Source organism: Schistocerca gregaria, chromosome 4 (assembly GCF_023897955.1).
Source record: "Schistocerca gregaria isolate iqSchGreg1 chromosome 4, iqSchGreg1.2, whole genome shotgun sequence".
In the NCBI taxonomy this organism is placed as follows: Eukaryota; Metazoa; Arthropoda; class Insecta; order Orthoptera; family Acrididae; genus Schistocerca; species Schistocerca gregaria.
In genome coordinates this window covers 338,379,844-338,402,828 of record NC_064923.1, presented here as the reverse complement: position 1 = coordinate 338,402,828, position 22,985 = coordinate 338,379,844, and the positions used below count along the sequence as shown (strand labels likewise).

Sequence of the window (22,985 nt, the reverse complement as noted above, 5' to 3'; positions counted from 1 at the left end):
AGTGTGCATCATTGAAGAGCAATACTGAGAACACCAGTTGCACGTTTGACATACGTATACCAACAAGTCAGCAGTTGCAGTCCAGTATTTGCCCGAGACTCATGCAGTGGAATATGAACATAAAATAGCAGACTCTTCCAAATACTGGATAGGTTTGTTAAAGAAACCATGAAAATATGCATCAGGGACAGGACTGCAGCTATAATCTCAGAGAGGCTTGAGAACGAGCATTGGCACTTAATAAGAAGTCAGAGTGAATGCAGCATCTACGCCCACAGAGGGTCGACAAAGTTTCCTTCATTAATGTGAGGGAAATAGGAGATAGTGTTGGCGAGATCGAGTAGGATGGCGTCATTCAGGAACAGTGAGGTAATAGGGGGAAAAGTGAGGCAAAAATAAATTGAACGGTATAGATGATGTGGTTAGTCAAAGATCAGTTGCCGAAATTAGCTTTATTACATAAAGAGGGAGTAAATGGTTTCCTCTTCTAGTTTTACAATGTGATGCAACACTTTTGTTCCCCTCTTTGTGCTGCCAAGGTTTTTGAACAAACAATCAGTGTGGCTATAACTGCAAACGTATTTACAGGAAGGATTCATTTTAAAATTCTAACTATTTTGGTTGGCGGTGATCCAGCGACGGTATGCTATTTAATTACAGGATGTAAATACAGCCACATCAGTTGCACAAAATTTTTGTCACTTGACCACAGTTTTGATTGCACTAGGGCAATCTTCATGAGAATAGAAAAATTACATGGAATACTTAAAAAATATAATGACATGGCTTGAAATAAATTGCACTTAATAGGATTACTTCCATAATTTGTGTACAAAGAGAATGTACTTACATGTAATCACACCGTGGTTAAAAACTCTAAGAAAAAAGTGCTCTCGTCAAACAGAAATGTTACAGGAATAGAAGCATAACATGATTGTCAAATTGATAAAATACTCAATGGAATAATGACAGCCGCAAGGTTGCTTAGGACCAAGTGCGGCATAACACAGCCACTACCTTCAGACTAAACGGCTAACAGGCCAAGTCAGTCATGAAAAGAGATTCGCGCCATCTATCAGGAAGTAATCGAATTACAGACAACTTAAGAGTAAATGAGGCATTGCAAGGGCAATTTTAAAACATTACTGGTAACAAACAGGAACCAGCATATGTAAGTTACAACATAACGTAACAGTCTTTTTTACAAAAGAAAATACATTTCAGGTAGTATACACAGAAAACTTAAAATTGAAAGGGAAAACTATATTTAGGAGACTAAATTGAGGAGATATTGCCATGCAGACAATTTTAACTAGCGGCTCTATACTTGAAAAAAGTTTTAGTTACGTAATTTCAACTGTTCGTTAAGAATGAGACCGTCCTTCAGAGATAGGTGTTTAAAAATTTCTAGCTCTTTTAAGATCTATCTGTTTGACAGTCATGTTATACTTGTACATTTTAGTTTTTATTCCTGTGATACTTCTGTTTTATGAGAGCACTTTTGCTCAGACCTTTGTAACCATGGTGTGATTACGTGTAAGTACATTCTGTTTGTATATAAATTATGCAAGTAATTCTATTAAGTGTATTTTATGTCAGGCCGTGTCATTATATTTTTTAGGTATTCCATGCAATTTTTATTCTGATGAAGATTGCTCTAGTACAGTCGAAACTATGGTCAAGTGACAACTGATGTGACTGTGTATACATCCTGTCATTAAATAGCATATGATTGCTAGATCACAGCCAATCAAAATGTTTAAAATTTCGAGATTCCTACCTGCCCATGTATCTAAAGCTGTTACGAAATACAATGACTTGAAAATGAAAATTCTGAATACAGGTATGGCAGTTAATTTCAATAAACAGTGTGAAGTGAGGGGACCTAAACCTAATTATGTGAAGTGTTATCTGAACTTTAAGCAGTAAGAACCAAATATTTTCAAACATTCAGTGCAAAAAGTCATGTCTGAAAAATAAGTGTCATGTATACTAAGAAGGATGCATTAAATGAAAAAACTTATTATTTGTACTTAGAATTAACAAACATTTTTAAGGTTCATTATAATATTCAAATTGATGATTTTTTGTTCCACATTAACGAAAGCTTAGCCAACTGTAGACAATACATTCTCATTAGACATGAAAAGAAATTAAGCAAACTGCAATGCCTTCTACCTGTAAAATCATGTAATCCACCTCGTTTTAGAAAAAGTGAACATAAATTCTATGACACAATTTTAAATAAAACGGACATTAATTTTACAAAAGCTGAGATGTCGCTACTGGAGAAAGCTTAAATTATAGTGTCATGCCTCAGATATCCAACCGAAATGTACCAGAAAATTTTCTTGTTGATTTAAAATCAGACCTAAACAGTGTAAAAAATTGCAGTTTCCGTCAGACTAGAGTAGCACGACATTTGTAATATTGTCAGCAAAAACCTAATTAAATCTCATAATTTTGTTAACTCTGACAAAAAACTTATTAAAACCATAAATACCCAGCTTGTAGAAAAAGATGCTTTGGTAATGAAGGCTGGTAAGGGTAATACCATTGTCATTGCTAGTAAACAAGAATATGTTACAAAAACTCTACAGTTCTTTGAGGAAAACGATATTTTCGAGCTACATGAGGACCCCATGCCAACTTTGCAGAAAGAAGTCAGAACCGCAATTAACAATGCCAAATCTCTTCTTAAACCTTTTCAAAAAAAGTAGCTAATCAACATGAATCCTCAACCGTGTAAGTTACAAACTCAGTTTAATGTCTGTTAAAAAGACCATCTGATCTGCCCATTTACAACAGTATGAACAGTGCCTCTCACGATTTAGCCAAATTTCTGCAAGACATTTTGAAAAATTCGTTTGTTTTCCATAATAATTATTCTGTTTCTGATTATGAAGATTTAGTTAGTAAAACTAAAGACATTCACTGTGATAGGGATACGAAATTACTTTCTTTTGACATAAAAAATCTTTACACAAATATACTAATACATGCAACCTTAGACATAGTAGAGAAAAAATTACATTTGTTCAAAAAAGACTTATCTGATGAGCAAGTCACCAATCTTGTGAATTTACTTCGTATTGTAGTGAAATACAATTATTTTGAGTTTAATGGAAAACTATACCAACAACTAGCTGGCCTTGCAATGGGGATCCCCTTAGCAGGAATCCTTGCAAATGTGTTAGTTAATTTCTTAAAGTGAAATTTTTCAATAATTTCTCAGCATCAACTGTAGGCATTCTTTTGTACGCTAGATACGTCGACGACATCTTGATTATTTACAAAGGGCTTAAGGACAGCATTGATTGAGTTTTCAATATGTTTAATGGTTTTCACAAAAATATTTCTTTCACTTATGAACGTGAAAATGAGTTCCGCACTCTTATGATAGTGTACAACACAATTAGCTTCAATATCTCTTGTAAAGAAACCAGTTCTGATGAAATTATACCTTTCACTTCGGCACACCTGTATTCTCATAAGAAAGCCTTTTTTCATTCAGCTATCCGTAGAGCCACCTCCACCCCCATTTCTAGTGAAAATCTCAATTCTGAAATCAATCTGATTAAAACTATTGCAGTCAGTAATGGCTATGACTCTTCCACAGTAAATATTTTTAGTAGTAAAACCAATAAGAGAATGACCACCCTAGACATTTCTAATAATGAATCTAATGAAAAGAAAAAAAATTTCTCTTTACTATTTCTGGGTCCAGTTTCTTACAAAATACAGTGTCTGCTTCAAAATAACTATAACTGTAGAGTAGCCTTCTCCACAAATAATTCTTTAAAAAATAGTGTCATATATAACTTGAAACCAGTGCTTTCCCCTATGCAAAATTCTGGTGCTTGTAAAATTATTTGCGACAATTGTTCCACGTATTACATAGGGCAAACGGGCTGAGCTGTTTCAATAAGATTCAAGGAACACCTTCTAGGCAAAAAAGGCACCAGTGTTCACAATTCAACTTTCGCTGACCATTTATTAATCACAAGGCATAATCCTAAAAGATGTCCAGATCTTGCACTCAGAGAAAAAAGACTTTAGGCTTAACATCTTAGAAGGGCTAGAAATTTTTAAACGCCTATCTCTGAAGGGCAGTCTCATTCTTAATGAACAGTTGCAGTTACCCAACAAAAATTTTTTCGAGCTATAGAGCTGCTAATTAAAATTGTCTGAATGGCAATACTCTCCTCATTGTAGTCTCCTACATATTGCTTTCCCTTCCAATTTTAAGTTTTCTCTGTATATTACCTGAACAGTATTTTCTTTTGTAAAAAAAGTGTGTTAAGTTATGTTGTAGCTTTCATACACTGGTTCCTGTTTGTTACCAGAAATGTTGAAAATTGTCCTTGCAATGCCTCATTAGCTCTTAAGTTGTCTGTAATTTGATTACTTCCTGTTAGATGACACAAATCTGTTTTCGTGTCCACTTGTGGCTACCTCAGCCTGTTAGCCATTTAGTCTGACAGTAGCAGCTGTGTTATGCCACTCTTGGCCCTGAGCAACCTTGCGGCTGTCATTATAACATTGAGTATTTTATGTATTTGACAATCGTGTTATACTTTTACATTTTAGTTTTTATCTCTGTGACATTTCTGTTTGACGAGAGCACTTTTGCTCAGATGTTTTTAACCATGGTGTGATTACACATAAGTACATTCTGTTAGTACATAAATTATGGAAGTAATTCTATTAAGTGTATTTTATTTCAAGCCATGTTATTATATTTTTTAAATATTCCATGTAATTTTTTAGTCTGATGAAGATTGCCCTAGTGCAGTCGAAACCATGGTCAATTGACAAAAATTTTGTGTAACCGACGTGGGTGTATATATATCCTGTAATTAAATAGGATTCATTTTAGTTAGTGAGGACTGGATTCTTTGTCCAGGGATATGTCTATGTAGGAGTAGCAACAAGACTATATTTGTTAAGAGATGATGTCATAGGACTCACTAGCAAGTTTAAAGCTAGTATGCAGAGCTCAGTTCTGGTCTCTACGTCACATATTTTCTAGAGGGTTTCAAACCAGAGAGCTCAGTCTTCTTTCGGCTGTATAGACCCGGAGGTGGTGAGAAGACTCTGTGTCAAAAATCATGGCAGCAAGTTATTGACATGCGGCAGTTCGCATTCAGTTGCTAAGAAAAATGTATGCCATGAAATTTTTTAATTTATTTTATGTTGCTAGATACCATTCTGTGTACTGCGTATAACTACCCCAACTACTGTTACAATAATGAGCATCTAATAATTCAAGTGCTAATTTCTCTTGTCTGCTAGTGCCTAGCATTTGCTTTTTAACTTATCTTGACAGTCATTCCTTAATTTGAATTCTTCTGAATGAGTTGTTCTCTATCTTTCAGCATCTCTTCCAAATAACTAAAGGACAGCTTTGTTGAAATCCCAAAATCTCACTACATTTCTTTCTCTATTCACATCCACTGTAATGTTTGCTAAGTACACTCACATTTTTGAAATTCTGTGTCTGTTTCCTTGGGATCACCTGTTGGATGACTCTACAAGGTGGTACCCAAACATTCTCAGAATATACCAACAAATAAAATTACACTTTACATGGATCTTATTTATCACAGTCACCTTCAAAGTAGTTCACTCATTGGTGTAGGCACCACCCCAGTAGTTTATCCATAAACTGAAAGCTCCTGAGAATGCATATTTTGTGAGCCTGTTTAGTACTACTTGTGGTTCTATTTGAATCTCCTCAACTGCATGAAATCTTTGGCTTTTTAACTTTAGTTTCATCCTAGAGAATAAAATAAAGATCACTCAGTACCAGGTTGGATGAATATATTGCATGAGAAATATTTGTCATTTTGTTTTTTGCCAGAATCTCCTGGGTGATCAATGCACTGTATGACCTCTCATTGTCATGGTGAAGGAACCAGCTGCTTGTGCGTCACTTTTGTCAAGTAAAATCAGCTGACATGTCCCATAAGACAGCTCCTTGATTGTGTACATCCTGGATGTATGCCTATGATATTCCAGCACTGTATCCTGAACAGCAGCAATGTTTTCAGGAGTAATGCTGGTTGACAGCTGTCCTGAGAATGGAGACCATTGTCAAACGGTGTCGTGTATATGTTGCAGTTTCTCCGAGCCTGAAATCAAATTTTATGCACACACACTATTCTGAGACACTTGCCCTCATCAGTTTGCAAAACATACTACACACAAGACTGGGGAAATGAGCATAAAACTAAAGGTGACCACCTAGCACAAAGCCGTTCAAGCCACTAACACTCAAAAGAATGTATGAGTTACTACCGGGGGAGGGGGGGGGGGGGCTGAACTTCGAAAGATACACATACTTTCTGCGAACTTTGGGGTAGCACCTTATATCATATCCTAAACTTTTTGCCCATTCAAATCATTCATACATTCCTCCAGTGTAGTGAAAATCGAGCCTGAGATCACTATTTTTTTCTGGACCAATACATTGTTGTAAAAGATTTAATTTTATGCTAGTGTCTAAAATCTGTTTTTTTATTTTTGTAAATTTCCTTTCAGTAGATTCTATTATTTGTTTTAGGTCAGTATTTACTTCATTAAATTCTTCAGATACCTCATTCCTAACAAGATACACTGCTAAAGAACTCAGAACGTAATTTTAAATTCATTAATGTTTACTTTAACTCAGATATTGATTATCCGAGCAGTTTCTTTGTGTCACAAAGTAATATGACTGTCTATCTTAGAATATGTTGTGTCAAATTTTGAACTTAGATGTCCCATTTCACCACCAGTTTCTACCTTTAATCATTCAAATGTAGCCTCTTGATCTGCTTTAAACTGTTCACTAAAGTTTTTCAAAAAATCCTTCAAATATTTTTTTATTTTTTATGGGTTAGTACTGGAATACAGTGTAAATAATATTAACTAAATATCACTTCACAGATCATGAAAGCTAAAAGTCTCATGTTTATATGTCCTACTTGAATTTTCTGTAATACAGCCTGCATTGTCTTGTGGTGCTGCTTTTTCTTGATCTTGAAATCTGTGAATTGGCACTGATCACCCACCGCAATTAGTCAATGTCCACCAAAGTAATTGTCTTTCTTTCTTCCATGCTGACATCTTTGACAAATTATCTTGGCAGAATGTAATTCTGTGGTCTATGTTGTTGGTCATCAGTGTAGAATTCATCGTGATAATTGACTTTAGTACTTAGTTTTACAAGTGCAAGTCTTTTGTAATCTGTTATTTATTTGGTTACTATGTGCAATTTAACATTTTCTTATTTGTGATGGTCTCTTCCAGTATTCTTCCTTGTTACTTTCCTTTTAATCATTCTTTATGGTCTATATTACAATTTCTTACGAAGTTTAAATTTTAGATTAACTTCAAGGTATTCACAGTTATCATTTGAATTATTTCTTATTCTCCATCCCGAATATATTTATTCTGGGTGTATAAGCCTCGGGACAACCAGAAGATCCCGGAAAAACCTGGAAATTTTTTCATCCAGGAGAAAACCGGGTAAAACCCGGGAATTTTTTAGAATTCCGGGAATTTTTCGTTGTTTTAGCTACAGCTTTACATGGTGTGCTTTCCTTTCTGCGAAAGAACTATTACCTTATCAAAGTTCGTCACATGTTTTGCTACATGAAAAATAAATTTTTTGTAATTTTGACTGGTAAGAACCGATACTCTAACGAAGGATAATACTGTATCCCACTACTGCAGAATAATACTGCAGCATTAAAACATGAACGAGAGAAAGAAACGAGAGTAAAACTTAAATTGCAAAGGAAATGCGCCATATAATATAACACAGTGCTCGTACAAGCGTCTGCCAACACCAAAATGTGTCAAAGGCTTTCGGAAGACTATGCAGTGCTTCATAACAACAAATTGCCTCTGATGAGCGTGACGTCACAACTGTTTACATTAGACTCATTTAATCAGTTACGAGCGGACACGTGCACACGTGCAGTTTAGTCGCCTATGAGTAGCACCTTCTTGTGCTTCTGGCTACAGAAATGTGGCTGTTGGCTGTGTAAGCAGCAGGAGCCACAACCAGCCACATGATACCAGGAAAAAATTTACTGGCGTACCCAAGCTGCCAGATTCACACGTGCGTGGCAGGCCTGGATCTAGTGGGGGGTGAGGGAAACCGGGGTAACTGAACCAGGCGGTAATTTTGGGAGCAGAGGTCAAATTCATATTATTGAGGGAAAAAAACCTTGTTTCACGAGGCACCTATCATCCAGCGCACGTTGGTCTATCGATTTTTCATATGATATTGAAACGCACCTTTGCTGGTTTTTACACACATTCTAAGTTGATTTCTAAATGAATTATAAGTTGATTTTTGGATGTGTGCATAGTGTACGTGATGTGTCTGCCAGGGGAATCCTCGTCACATCTAGAAATAAACTTTTCTGCAGAAAACACGGGATGGGTCTATGCGAGCTGAGCGGAATAAAGCCGAACCAGTGAATACCAACTGCTGCTTGTTTATGTGGTTGATTCGCTTTGCGAATGTTCAGCGTTGTTATAATTACTAGTGAAATCCCTAGATTCAGACTACCAGAGTGGAAATAAATGACTAACAGGAATAACAGGAAAGAATGATTATGTATTATATTCTCTGGTGTATCCAAGTAAGTGAAATTTTGGCAGAAAATAATTGGCCAGATCGCTACACTAAAAGTGTAGTCCCCGGCTAGCAGCCGCGTAAGTTCCAATCTGAGAGTAGTGTGGGAAATTCATTGTACGAACACGTAAAATGCCTAACCGGAGAATAGTCGTTTCATAACTAAACCGGTGATTGTGGCAGGGTTAATAAAGTTAACCAGAGAATGAGTTTTGACAGTGGTAGGAATAGTTACAGAATTAGTGATGACAGGACTTTGTTAGAACGAGGAAGGAGAAGAAATGGGGAGATCACACAAATTATGGAAGAATGTGACAATTCCAAATTTATACAAAAATTTTGTCCTACTGCTTTTCGGTCTCCTGCATGAGAAACTGGAGCGTATGAATGAGATGTGAAACTATTTCCTAACGTAAAGTCTTTTGCTTGTAGGAGGCCAAATAGGTATTTCGTATTGGTACTTCGTGAATTATATTTTGTCGTATTATAAAAATGATCATTATTGCCAAAACAGTCTCTCTTATTTGGTGTGTGTTACAATTGATGCAATATTAGAAAGGCATATTTTGTTTTGTCCAGCACACAGTGACCAAATAGACTTAATCAGATCGAGAAACCACCCCAGTCTTGGGTACTATTTGTATTAACACCTTTTCAGTATTAGACAACGACATTTCTATTTTTCATGTAGCAAAACATGTAACGAACTTTGATAAGGTAATAGTTCTTTCGCAGAAAGGAAAGCACACCATGTAAAGCTGTAGCAAGATTAGAGAGAAAAATTGCTAGGGCCTAAGGACTGAAGAAAAGTGTACTGTGTTGCCTGTATCTTGTCTTTACTGATTTAGGTATCCTATATTTAATTTTATGTCACACAGAAGAGCAAGTTATTAGCTAATAGGCGATAAAGAGTCCACATTTTGTGAAGAATTCTTGTTCTCCTTGTTACAAATAATCCAACCCAGTACTAATTGCGAGGTGTTTTTTAAAAAATAAAAGTGGGCTCTATGTCAAACCGGCCGACTGGGAGCAGGAAAGACACTACTGGACATTTTAATTTCCATTGTCCTGAAATAGTTTGACTGCATCCATTACCAAAAATACACATTTGAGTTCCACAGAGCGAAATACAGTGACGTTCGGTATAAGAATGTTTGAAGAAGCGTGGCACTGCACTGCACTCTTGAGACCAAATAAAGTGTCTTATATTTCCTCGAAGAGATATGTTTTATGTATCAGACTCTTCAGGAAGATGTGCCCTACAAAATGAAGTTATTTTTTGAAATAGGTTTTTTTTATTTTTATTTTTTTTTTCCCCCCAGAGCTGTGTGAGTTATAGTGGTGGGGTGGGAAGAGAGGTAGTCTCCACGTGACCCGTGTTTACATTTAGTGATTTTTCTATTTCCTATTCATTTACTGCCCTCACGTCAAATGTAAACAAGACGGATTTCTGTGGCTGAGAGCTATCAAAAGAATTAAAATAGATTGACATAATTACGGAAAGGTAAATATGTTAGTAGTTTTAGGTTTTATTTTATTTCCACCTTCCTGATAGTCGAGCATTAATCGCCTTGCAGAACAATAGAGTTATTTTTGTCGGTTTGCTGATGAAATTTGGCTTTTCTTAAGCTTTTGTGCTGAGGCACTCAGTTATTTGGAATGAAATGCTTAACTCCATACTATTGGCTAGTTTCAACTGTTCGCTGCATTTCAAGTGCATGTTTTCACCTTCTAGCACATATGGCATTATGCCATAATAAAGAACCAAACATGAAATATTACAGTACTGGTACTCCAAGAAAATTTATGTCCCGAAAACCACACTGAAAAGCTTCATATCAGGTCTAGGCCTACGTCATTGGGAATCTGGACATACGAATGTGCACTGTAATGCGAACTATGCATTTTGGTATTCGAAATTCCGACGCTCTTGGAGTATCCTCTGATGTCTTTTTTCTTTTATCACATAATGTAAGATCTTTTAATGTTTTATGCGTACGAACATACGGGCTTCCTACGTCATCGTAGCTGTGCAAGCATTGTGACTCCTCTTACCTAGCACTCTCTGGCAACTGCTGAGATGAATCTATTTCTAACAGGTTGCGGGAAAATATTTCGAACTGTTGTTCGAAAAGTGTTGTTATCAAAGTAAATTTGTCTTTTACGCAAGATGAATTATGTGGGAGAATGTATGATGAATTTGTTAAATCACAAAGTGTTTGCTCTCTTTTAAAATTCAACTCTTTGATGATGAGCCATTTAGAGGAATTTCGTGCCCAGAAGATCAGAGATTCATGTTGGTATTAAAAATTTTACTGGCGCACTTGTGTGATGTATCTTAAAGAACAACATTCGCTGAACATATCAACATTATATCTGAAAGCTTAGCTTCTCTTGTAGCTTATTAATCTTCGAGACAAATATTATATGCGAAAGCTTTGCTTTTCTTGTAACAACACTATGTATATTAATTTAAACCATTAACTTTTACTGTTAGTGGAATTTGAATTTATACTTTCGTAGTACGAAAACATGCAGCGTACATTTTGTTGCACATGTAAGATCTTTCCAAAACGTGATTTTTCCCCCCTGAGTTTTGTTTTCTAAAGTGCCAGGAAATTCTGTGCTGCTGTATAAAACCATATCCATTCAAAGGATAAGTTTTAAAGTTCTGAGTGATAGTATACTGTCACTTAACACAAAAAAATTGTATTTTCACCCGGGAGAAAACGTATTTTGAACCGGGAGATCCGGAAAAAATCCGGGAATTTTTTTTCCTTGTCCACGTATACACCCTGTTATTATTTCCAAATATTTATCATCATATTTACTTTTTTTGTAGAATTTGGTTCTGAAATCTTTCACTTAATATGTAATTCACATTCTGTACTGGGGCGCCAAAATCGCAGTGTTACTGCTGCTAGAAGTGTGAGGCAGTTATATGGGGTTGTAGCATAAGCTCATAGTGTTTTTTCCATGAGATTCATAAGCACAACAGTCTGCCAATGGAGGGGTAACTTTTCGATTCTGCAGCTGTAAAAATAACATGGTTTTGAGGCGAAGAACTTGTTGAGTGCATTTTATTCTAGAAAGGAAGTTCTTCGGAGCTTGTTGGATTAAACCTGTAGGCACAAGATCAGACGAATAAGGTGGGAGCGGAATGACTGCACAACCCAACTTCTGTATAGACCCCCCCCCCCCCCCCCCCCTTCCATAGTCTTTCTGGTCATTGTTCTTGGATTGTGTTTGCAAGACATTGCAATTGCTTGATTACTTCCACGTCAGGGAATCAATTGATAGTACACCACACTGTCACTGTTCCACCGGATGCATAACATAATCTTTTGTGGATGCGCACAGGTCTTTGTACAGGGAGTTTCTGCTTCGTTTGGACTCAACCATTCCTTTCTTTTCCTTACGTAAGCATAAAGATACCAATTCTCATCACCAATTACGATACAGAATAGGAATGGTCGGTGTTGTTCACAATCCAATTGATAATGAGCAGGTGGAGATGCACCTATGGCCACCCACTGATTTTTGTGATTTTGGCTTAGAGCATGTGGCACACATACACCTTATCTTTGAACCTTCCCCACTGTATAAAAATGTCGCATGATGGAGTGGAATGATCATAGTTCATTATCACATTTGACAGTTCTCAAGCACACTGACATGGATCATTGTGGCTTGATGTGTTTAAACGATCAAACACCAAAGGTCTTCCTCAATGTGTGAAAGTTACTGATACCAAACTGTTCCTCCTTAAAACGAAAAATCCATTTTCTTGCTGTGCTCTGTCAAGTGGCATTAACTCCGTACATGGCACAACCGTTTCTGGTTGCGTCTGGTGCATCACCCCTCTATTGAACTTGGAACAGAAGAATATGTTGGAAATGTTCTGATTTCTCCACTTGGAACTCCATTTTCTATAATCAGCAGCTCCACTCACTGTCTCCAAATGACAAAATGAGAATGTGTAAACCCTAACAACAACAGTGAATTGCAGATAAAAAATGATAAATAAACTCATGGCAAATGGGACACAAACATGTAAAACAAAAACACTACAAACTTATGCTCCAGTCTAATATAATAGTTTGACAGGAGACTTCTCACAGTGATCCTTGTACATCATGCACTGATCTTCTGAACTTCAGCACCAAAGTTGTAATAACTCCTTTCAATTCGAAAAATGTTATATCATTTACACCACATTGCAGGAATAACCTTTTTTCTTCTGCTTTAAATATAGTGACAGTTCATACTAGTTTGACATGATCATGCTTCCACTTGCAAGATCAGTATCCAACTCAAAAGCTCATCTCTCTTCAGTAATATTTTTTTTCTGGTTTTCTGAGTTCTTCGGAAGCCCGCATATCTCAAGGGCAGGATTGACAAATACACGGAATACTTATTTCCTCATTTGAGCATATATTTCCTCTCACTAAATTGCTGTAACCACCGTCACATGATGGAGGTGCCGATTGTCCCTCTGTATGGCTTACCACACACACAATAAACATAAAACCAACACACACTATCTGTACATTTATATTAGTGGATCATTATATAATTGCACTTGTCCTCTTGTAGCCATCTACCTCTGCATCCACATCTGCATCTACATAGATCTCCGTGTGCCACTGTACCGTATGTGGTGGAGTGTAGACTGTGATACTACAAGTAATTTCCTCCTCTTTTCCACTCGCAAACAGAGAGAGTGAAAATGACTGTCTACATGCCTCCATATGAGCCCCAATTTCACAAATCTTATCTTCATGGTCCTTACTCACAAAGTATGTTGGCGGGGCAGTAGAATTGTTCGGCAGTCAGCTTCAAGTGATGGTTCTCTAAATTTTCTCAGAAGAATTTCTCGAAAAGAACACCACCTTTGCTATAGAGATTCCCGTTTGAGTTCCTGAAGCATCTGCATAACACTTCACGTTGTTTGTACCTACCGCTAACAAATCTACCAGCCCACCTCTGAATTGCTTCGATGTCTTCCTTCAATCCGACCTGGTATGAATTCCAAACACTCAAACAGTACTCAAGAATAGGTTGCTCCAGCATTCTATATGTGGTCTCTTTACAGGTGAACCACACTTTCCTAAAATTCTCCCAATAAATCAATCTTGACCATTTGCCTTCCGTACCACATTCCTCTCGTGCTCGTTTCATTTCATATTGGTTTGCAGTGTCAAGCAGGGCACTAGTTACACTATTACCCAACAGTACAGGTTTGTTCTTCCTACCCATCCACATTAACTTACATTTTCCCACATTTAGAGCTAGCTGCTGTTCACCGCACCAACTAGAAATTTTGTCTACATCACCTTGTATCTTCCGGCAGTCACTCAACTTCAACACTTTACCGTACACCACAGTATCATCAGCAAACAACTGCAGATTGCTGCCCACCCTGTCTGCCAAATCATGTATGTGTATAGAGAAGAATAGCAGTCCCATCATAGTTCCTGGGGCACTACTAACAAAACCCTTATCTCTAATGAACATTCCCCATCAAGAACAGCATACTGGGTTCTGTTACTTAAGAAGTCTTTGAGCCACTCCCATATCTGTGAACTTATTCCATGTGCTCGTACCTTCGTTAACAGCCTGCACTGGGGCAATGTGTCAAATGCTTTACAGAAATCTAGAAATATGGACTGTGCCTGTTGCCCTTCATCCATAGTTTGCAGTGTATCATTGTCAGAAATACACATTACAGTAAGCAAGTACAGTGGTGACTAAGGAAAACACATCACACCATATATGATTTCAAGACAGTTGCACAGAGACTATCAAATGGGTCAGTGTGTCTTCATGAGATATCATGAAAAAAGCTGATGATAAGCTGACCTCACGCCCATGTGCAGTAATAATGTGGTTGACTAATTGGAGGAATATTATTATTTCCTTAATATATACATAGCGATTATCATTTATTGTTAAGAATACGTAAGGATGTGTCTCTCCTATGAAGTGGTATGTATCGCTGCAAGAGAAAGATAGATGTATAATAACTCCTTTTCTTCCTTGTGCTGGTAGTGTGTCCTCAGAAACTGCGAGATCCTTAAAAAGGCTTGTCAAGACTATGTTCCATCTGCCATTCAAGACTCTAGCAATTTTTGGCTCTATTAGAATAGTTTGAAACAGAAATCCAAGTGTGTATAACATTGTGTATTCCTGCGGCAATAGATTAGACAATTTTTATAGCCCAAGGCACTTGTATGGAACATCGTCACTACACAAGACTTCAGTATCCAGAAAAGTCTGACATGGTGGAGTACTGTTCAGCTGAGGGGTGCTGGATGACTAATGAGGACACACAGACAGTTGCTGTTGTGAAACTTCCTGGTAGATTAAAACTGTGTGCCCGACCGAGACTCGAACTCGGGACCTTTGCCTTTCGTGGGCAAGTGCTCTACCATCTGAGCTACCGAAGCACGACTCACGCCGGTACTCACAGCTTTACTTCTGCCAGTATCTCGTTTCCTACCTTCCAAACTTTACAGAAGCTCTCCTGCAAATTCTGGAAACATCCCCCAGGCTGTGACTAAGCCATGTCTCCGCAATATCCTTTCTTTCAGGAGTGCTAGTTCTGCAAGTTTCGCAGGAGAGCTTCTGTGAAGTTTGGAAGGTAGGAGACGAGATACTGCAGAAGTAAAGCTGTGAGTACCGAGCGTGAGTCGTGCTTCGGTAGCTCAGATGGTAGAGCACTTGCCCACGAAAGGCAAAGGTCTCGAGTTCAAGTCTCGGTCCGGTACACAGTTTTAATCTGACAGGAAGCTTCATATCAGCGCACACTCCACTGCAGAGTGAAATCTCATTCTGGAGTTGCTGTTGTGTCTGTTTACTGCGACAGTGTTCTTAGATGAGTGACAGAGATTAAATTATCGGATATTCTCATTAACTGAGACAATGGCTTCCAGATCAGCAAGACGTGGAGCCCTGTTTTACCTTGTAGTGCCCCACAAGGTTTGTGGTACAGTTGGCAACAGATTTATTGTCAGTTGGCTATATTACAATATATTGTTCGTCCCTGCAGTCATCTCCAATGGTGCTCCCTGCAGCTTTGCTGAGAGGCAGCACTGGTGGCTTCTGGCGCATGCGAGGTGGGGGATCTGTAGCGTACATAGTAGTGAGAAGACAAAGCTCTGGTCTCTCATGACGCAGCTTTAGCATCTGAAAATGGTGGCCAGCTGGAATTCCAAAATCGCTTTTCAGATTGATTTTAGCATCTGACTGGGAACTAGACAAATAAACCTACACCGATATTTTTTTCCCCGCTATGGTATGTTGTACTCAGGTATAAGGGTAGAAGCAGACTTAATTGGACATTCTCACTTCTTTCATGAGACATGTTCCAGATGCAACCATAATGTATCAATGTTTCATTTTGGAAGTGTTTGATGTTTTATTTCATAGCAGCATGTAGTGTTTTAAAAATGATGAATGCAGCTATTGTCTTGCTTTATATCATTGTTTAGAACACTTCCATTTAATACACAGTTTATTTGAAATAAACAAAATATGAATTTTTCTCACACTTTTTCTTTCTTTCTGAGGTCATTATCATCATGGCCGCCACATTGTAGTGGTGCAGTTGTTCTTTATTGGAAGGTGTTGACATGTTTAATCTTAACAAACAACTCAGGAACTGTGTTGGATAATGTGAAGTTAGTTTTTCAAACTTTTAGATGGAGTGCATTTAAATCACAAAACACAATACATGAATAAGACTAAATTATAACTTGTTAGTTACTGTATTATATATTAAATATCAAGTGGCTGAACTAAAATGCTGACCACTTCTTTTATGTCTGGGAGTGCTGAAAGGTAACCACCAATTCTTTGCAACATTTCTAGATGTGAAGGTGTGGAGCCATATAAGCATCACACATCAATAGTAATTATCATAATTTGTTTTCTCCTACGTTAGCAGAACCTTTGATGTACCATTTCCTGTGATCCATTGCCTCCTTTTAATGTTGTAGTATGTGATGCCTTCCAACATACTATCCAAGATCTGAAATCTCTTCATCCATTGTTTCTTCTAACTCTGTTTTTATAAGCCTCCTCATGCTTTTTAATAGATGCGCAAACCATTTTCTTTTCCTGCTTATAATTACATCCATTAACTGTCTTTGCTCTCCCTATCTTCTCAGTTCCTCCTCATTTTTCATTCACCCAACTTATTCTTTTCATCCTCTCCCATGTCCGCATGTCAAAAGCCTCCAGCTTTGCTCTTTATTTCTTCCTCGCTGTCTACATTTCAGCACCATACAGGAAGCAATACTGCTAAACAAACCATTTTCTTGGTCTTTTCCTCAAATCTTTGTCAAAAATTATCAAGTCTTTTCTGTCCTACTTCCTAGATATTTAAAGCTTTATTTGTGTTCTAATATTTCTTCGTTCAGCATTGTCTTTACCCTTTATTTTTCTTCTCTTGCCATTGTTTTTGTTTTCTTTGTGTTAATTTTTCTACTATAACTCTTTCCTTTAAATTCAGTGGTATCCACTATAGCCTGTAATTGTTTTCACTCTGTTATAAGTAGTTCTGTGTCATTCCAACCTCAAATACCGTCTTATTCTTCCTCCAGTTTTTACGCCCTTGTAATCTAGTTGGCAGTGGGCAGTCATATTTACTAAGTACAGATTGAAAAGTGTAGGAGATAAGACATCAGCCTTTTCTTACTCCTTTTCCTAGTTCTGTGCATTTGGTGGTCTCTCCTCTCTATTGTCTCTTCCTACGTTATAGTTACAAACTTACCTGAAGCCATGTTTTGAAATGCCTTTTACTGCTGTCTTCTCTTTCCTGTAAACTTCTCTCCCATAATTTACAAGAGTCCTGTTGCATATCTTTTGCCTGAGGTTACTATAAAGTGAAGTTTCTCTTCAGCCAAATTCTCCTCCATTGCCTTTTTCAGTCTTTTATTAATTATTCTTAACATATCTTAGGTGGCATGTGAAATAAGGCTAATTGTTCTGTGTGCAGTGCATTTCCTGATTCCCTGTTTTGTTGATATTGTAAACATTACTGTTTTCAGAATCATCTGGCAATTCAATACTGTTATCTATTTTGTGACATAATCTCAATATTTCTCTTACTCCTTGGTTCAGACATTTTGCTATTTCTCCTGGTATCATATCTGCACTGAATGCTTTTCCACTTTTCATTGCAGCTGTTTTACACTTTACTTCTTACATTAGGATTGGTGATCTTTTCATCATCATCCACACTGTTGAAGGAGTCATGTACCAAAGGTCTTGGTTTGTTATCTGTCTTATATCTCTTAAAATAATCTTCCCATCTCTGGAGAATGTCCTTGCTGTCTTTGTGCATATCTCCAGCTTTATTGAGAATTCCCTCAGTAGCACTTCCTGGTTTGTTTTTATCCCATGTTGTACTCTTTACTCTGTTATACCATTACCTGTCATTAAGTATAGTTATATATAATGTCTTTTTACTTACAGCTTCTCCGCAAAAATCCAGAAAGGCGATTGGGCTCAAGTGAAAAAGATGCAGAGGATGTCAAAAAACAAGCTTTCTTCCGAAACATTCAATGGGATGATCTCTTGCTTCGTAGGGTGAAACCTCCATTCATACCTACAGTTGTAAGTATGATAAAGTCTATGTACATTTGATGCTTTTCTTTGTGAAATGGAGGAGAGCACTGAACAAAATTAGTAGTTGCATTTACGTGGCATTACACAACAGTAATTGTACTTGCTTAGCAAAGTTGTACATTTGCTACTTTCTTATCTTTGATTGTGAAAAATATATTTGCTAATTGAGAAGCCAAAGAAAAGCACCACTTAATATTCTTGCTGAAGCTTTGTTCTGCTTTAAACTAGTACATTCTGAATATCAGTCAGCAGTGGCTGATTTGATCGATTTATTGCTTGGTTTTTATTCCAGTGTCCTCTCTCTCCCCCCCCCCCCCCCCCCCCCCCAAATAACATTCAGTAACTTTACCATGTGCCTGCAAAGGCAATTCTAAGGGTCTTGCATTACACCTAAAATTATTCCAGAATTTGCAGTTTGTCTACTGTGTTAGTAATAATGCTACAGCCACTTCCCACTTATTCCTTCCTTCCTTCAGACAGATATGTGAAGAGTTATTTCAGTAGTGTAGTTACACAGAGGCTTGTTGAAAGATTCATTGTAGCTGCAATTTATAATGAGGAGAAGAAAAAAATGTCTCACCTAACAATGAAAGGCTGTGTTTTCCAGGTCAGGATGGCAATTATTTATAACACAGTTACCTTTAAGCCAGTGGCATTTGTTTGCCTTTTTTACAATGAATGGATTCCTAGCTCTAGCTACAGTTCTGGAAGGTCTGCAAAATACCTACTTACGGAACCTCATAGCACTCAAAATGTTTTCTAGCCTTCATTTTATGTAGATATGGGAAGAAAGTGGAATTCATAGGTGTCAAAGAGGGTGCAAGGTGTGGAAGTGACAGCATTTTATATATGTAATTGTGAATTGAATAACAGGGACCGTTCAGAGCCTTCATGGTGTTATTCTATCAAGGAATATGAAATAAATGGCAATGTTACGGAAATTTGAAACCCAAATTTTTAAATTTTCTTTTATTTTACAGACTTCAGTGGAGGATGTAAGCAACTTTGATGAAGAATTTACTTCTGAGAAACCTCAGCTCACACCGCCAAAAGATCCACGACCCCTAACAGATGAAGAGCAGATGCTCTTCAAGGACTTCGCGTATATGGCAGACTGGTGCTGATGTTATTGATGTAATTGATGTTGTTGTGTACCACAAGTCTTCCTTTGAAACCCTATTATTTCTGTGTGACAATAACCTGTTTAGTAATGTGGTGACTCTCACTTGCCATGTGTGTTAAACCTGGAAGTTAATAACGAACTTCTTAGTTTTTGCATAGTAATGCCTAAACTTGGTCAGAAATTTTGTGCCAAGTATATGTAGCAATTGTAGTGCAGCTTAGAATATTTCTCATCCCACTTCTGTAACTTACTGCAGATGTGTGCAGGATGGAAGAAGTAATACGATTGTAATTCTCCTGTGGAGAAACTGTTGAGATTTCTTAGTTTGTAATTATAGTTTTGTTGTTTACTGCAAGTTAAAAGAATTGTTTCTGTTTAATATATGATTAGTTGTGTGTTCAGATTTTCTTAACAAATGTGATATTTCCATATTCATTATAATTTATTTTATAAACATCTGGAATGCAATATCCCTTGAAAATTATTTGCCAGCTGCCAACTTGCATGTCTGTGAATGTGGAGAGTGCAGACAACAGTTATATGGTTGGCAGATTATGCCAGTATACTAGAGAGAGATATTTTGTTACCTATGCTGCCTAATTATTCAGATTATATTTTGCAGAATGAAGAGTGTTCATAGTCACTGACATGTAAATAATTTGTGTATAAAAGTAAAGAATGGAGTTTACTTAAAAAGTAAATATATTGTAAATACTATTTACATATACTATAAATACAATTTGCATTTTATTCAAAAATGAAATTTTTTATATAAATTTATATCTGTTGAATAATAAAATGTCTGATTTTCTGTGGTGCTGTTAAGTCATTTAAACCTGAACTGAGACCAAACATGTAGTTTTTGTAACTAAACATTTTGTAATACAAAGAGAGAATGTTATATTATCTTTTTAAAAAGTTTTAAATTTTTACAATGTGTAAATGGTCTGAGCATGTAATAGGTGGCCTTCTTTCACCACATATCTTGTGAATGTGCCCACTTAGTCTTTTTGGGCACCCTTCTCCACACGATGGCAGCTGTTGCTCAAATTCATGAATTATATGGAAGCAAACACTATTTTCAGTACTGAAGTTTATATACATTTTGATTTCAGAGATGTCATTTAATGGTGCTGAAGAGATAAGAGAATTACATCAGTTTGCACTCATAAATCATAAAATAATGGCCTGCTTTGTATATGTCAGCAAATGTGTATAAATAAATATGTGACAATACATAACATTGTTTGTACTTTTCCTATTTTTCCTCTCAGTAGTATAAATCTTTTTCACTATGAAATTTTGTCATTGGATTCCATTCAGTTATAGGGAGCAAATGTTTTCCTTTTACTGACTGTTGTCGGTTAAGTAGGCTGCATTTTTCAGAAATTTTTGAATTGAAACTACAGTGACACATTGTTTTCAGCTTAATTTATGAGATGCAGTAAAGGAGAGCCAACAGATTTATATTTTAATTTGAAATAAACCATCAGGTATACTCTAAAAGAGACTCAAAAGTCAGATAGACATTTGTCATTTACAGTGGTGTCACATCTGGTATATAAGTGAAATGCTATGTGTAGTTTACCTAAATGATGAACTGGATTGTGCGAGTAGTACATGTCATGCTGTCTCTTCTTATTTTTCCAGCTCTGTCTTCTACGAGCATTATTATTATTGAAATTTGTAATTTAATGCAAGTTACAGATTCTCTTTAGCATGAAGCAGTGATATAAATTGAAGAAAAATGTAGTAATACCCAACTATGCCAGAAATGATACACTAATTGAGAAAATTACAGAAATTCATTTACATTGTAAAATAATAGAGAAACTGTTTTCTTTATAAGAGGGGGCATTATATGCAATATATGCAAAGAATTCCATGGAGTTTTAGGTCCCACTGTGAAAAGATGTCTAAAAGATAAACGGCTCAAATGATGGAAAGTCCAGGATGGAAGAATAATAATATGAAAGAGATAGATTGCTGCCCACCACATAGAGGAGGCAGTAAGTCACAGAAAGGTACAATGAAAAAGAATGCTAAAATGTGTAAGAATTCTTTTTCATTGTGCATGTGTTCAGATTGGGCAACCAGGTGGTAAAAATGTCAGAGTGAGTTCACTGTTGTGCTCCAGATCCCTGTAGTAGGATTTGAGCCTTGTGACAGTGACAGTTATCCTGCTGGAAGATGCTATTGCTACTGGGGAAGCTATTGAGCATGAACAGAGGCAAGTGGTCCACGATAATGTTCAGGTAGTCCGCAGCTGCCTCTGACCACTGCCACAGGTCCCATAGAAGCCCAAGTGAATGTCACCTGTAGCATGATACTGCTCCCCCAGCGGATGTCATCCATTGAGTGGTGCACATCTCGAGTAGCTGTCTGCTTTAATGATTTCATATTTGCACACGACTGTGATTCGGGTATAACAAGAAATGTGATTCATCTCAATGACTCTTGTCCATTTTAGTCATAATTGACCTTGTGTTCGGGTCAATATGAGCACATGTAGGGATCACCTGCTGTAGAGCTCCATATTCAACAACATGTGCCAAATGGTGCACCCTGAAACAATTGTGCTTGCACGAGAATCCTCAAATCTGTCATAGTTAGCCACACATCCTGTTTTACAGAGTGAAAAAGCCTCCGACCTCCATGTTCTGTGATGAGATGTGAATGACCAGCACCTTAACAGCTACTTGTGTCGTGTCATCTTTCAACCACTTTTCATACATGTTTGTACCAATAGCCCAAAAACAGTGAACCAGCTTCATCATTCCCTAGGTGCTCATTGCTTGGCAGGAGCCATGCCATAAGAGTCTGTTGTTTGTCAGAATCATTTGTGTTAAGTGATTTCCCCCATTTGTGATCTCTGTAATTGCTAGAACAATTCCTCATTTAACTCTGCTCTGCTTATATATTTTCCTTACCACATCACATGCCTGCAGTGCCACCAGATAGCATTCGACCTCACAGTAGGCAATGGCCATTATGTTATTACTTGTCACTGTATTATGTGTCTTTTTTTATTATTAGCAGCACATACCATTGGGGTGTACATGTATTGGGAAGTAACTTTAAAAATTCCAAGATTTGAATAGGCCTTTTCAAGATGTGTAGTTATCTACTTTACACACTATTGTTGATGCTCAATTTGACTGTATACTATATTTCTATTAGCAGCTTTGAGACTAAGACAAACTGTATGCTTTGATTCAGTGTACATCTGTTCAGCTATCAGTCTAGACTATGCCTGATAGGGCTGAGTATAACCCTCAATCACTGTGCTTCTCATCAGCAGCCTTTACAGTTTTTGATGAGTCCATCAAAGTAGTTAAGAACAGTATACACCCAATACCATTTATATTTCCACGTTCTGAGTTTTTTCTTATTCTCATGGTGCAGTTCATTAATGCGAGAACCTACTTTTATGTTATGAGGGTAAGACTATGGATGCAAGAGGTATGCAATTACTGGAATGAAATTGCAGTTTCCCAAGTATTTATTTATTTTACATCTGACTAGTATCATGTCACACAAGAAAACTTCTTTTGGCACACAAAAAAATTGTGGTTATAAGTTAATTAAATTTATAGT

General features: G+C 37.0%; 1 protein-coding gene across 2 annotated transcripts in view; it reads left to right on the top strand.

Moving 5' to 3' along the window:
- LOC126267370 (serine/threonine-protein kinase N) overlaps positions 1–20,629 on the top strand; it is a 308,585-nt gene extending 287,956 nt beyond the window's left edge. Inside the window, exons 18-19 of one of the 2 annotated variants that reach the window (XM_049972549.1) lie at positions 18,113–18,253; positions 19,246–20,629. In XM_049972549.1, coding sequence (XP_049828506.1) covers positions 18,113–18,253; positions 19,246–19,389 — 285 coding nt within the window. In that variant the 3' untranslated portion in view covers positions 19,390–20,629. The remainder of the gene's footprint in view (positions 1–18,112; positions 18,254–19,245) is intronic. The other variant, XM_049972550.1, reaches the window with a different exon arrangement.
- Positions 20,630–22,985: the final 2,356 nt, after the last annotated feature.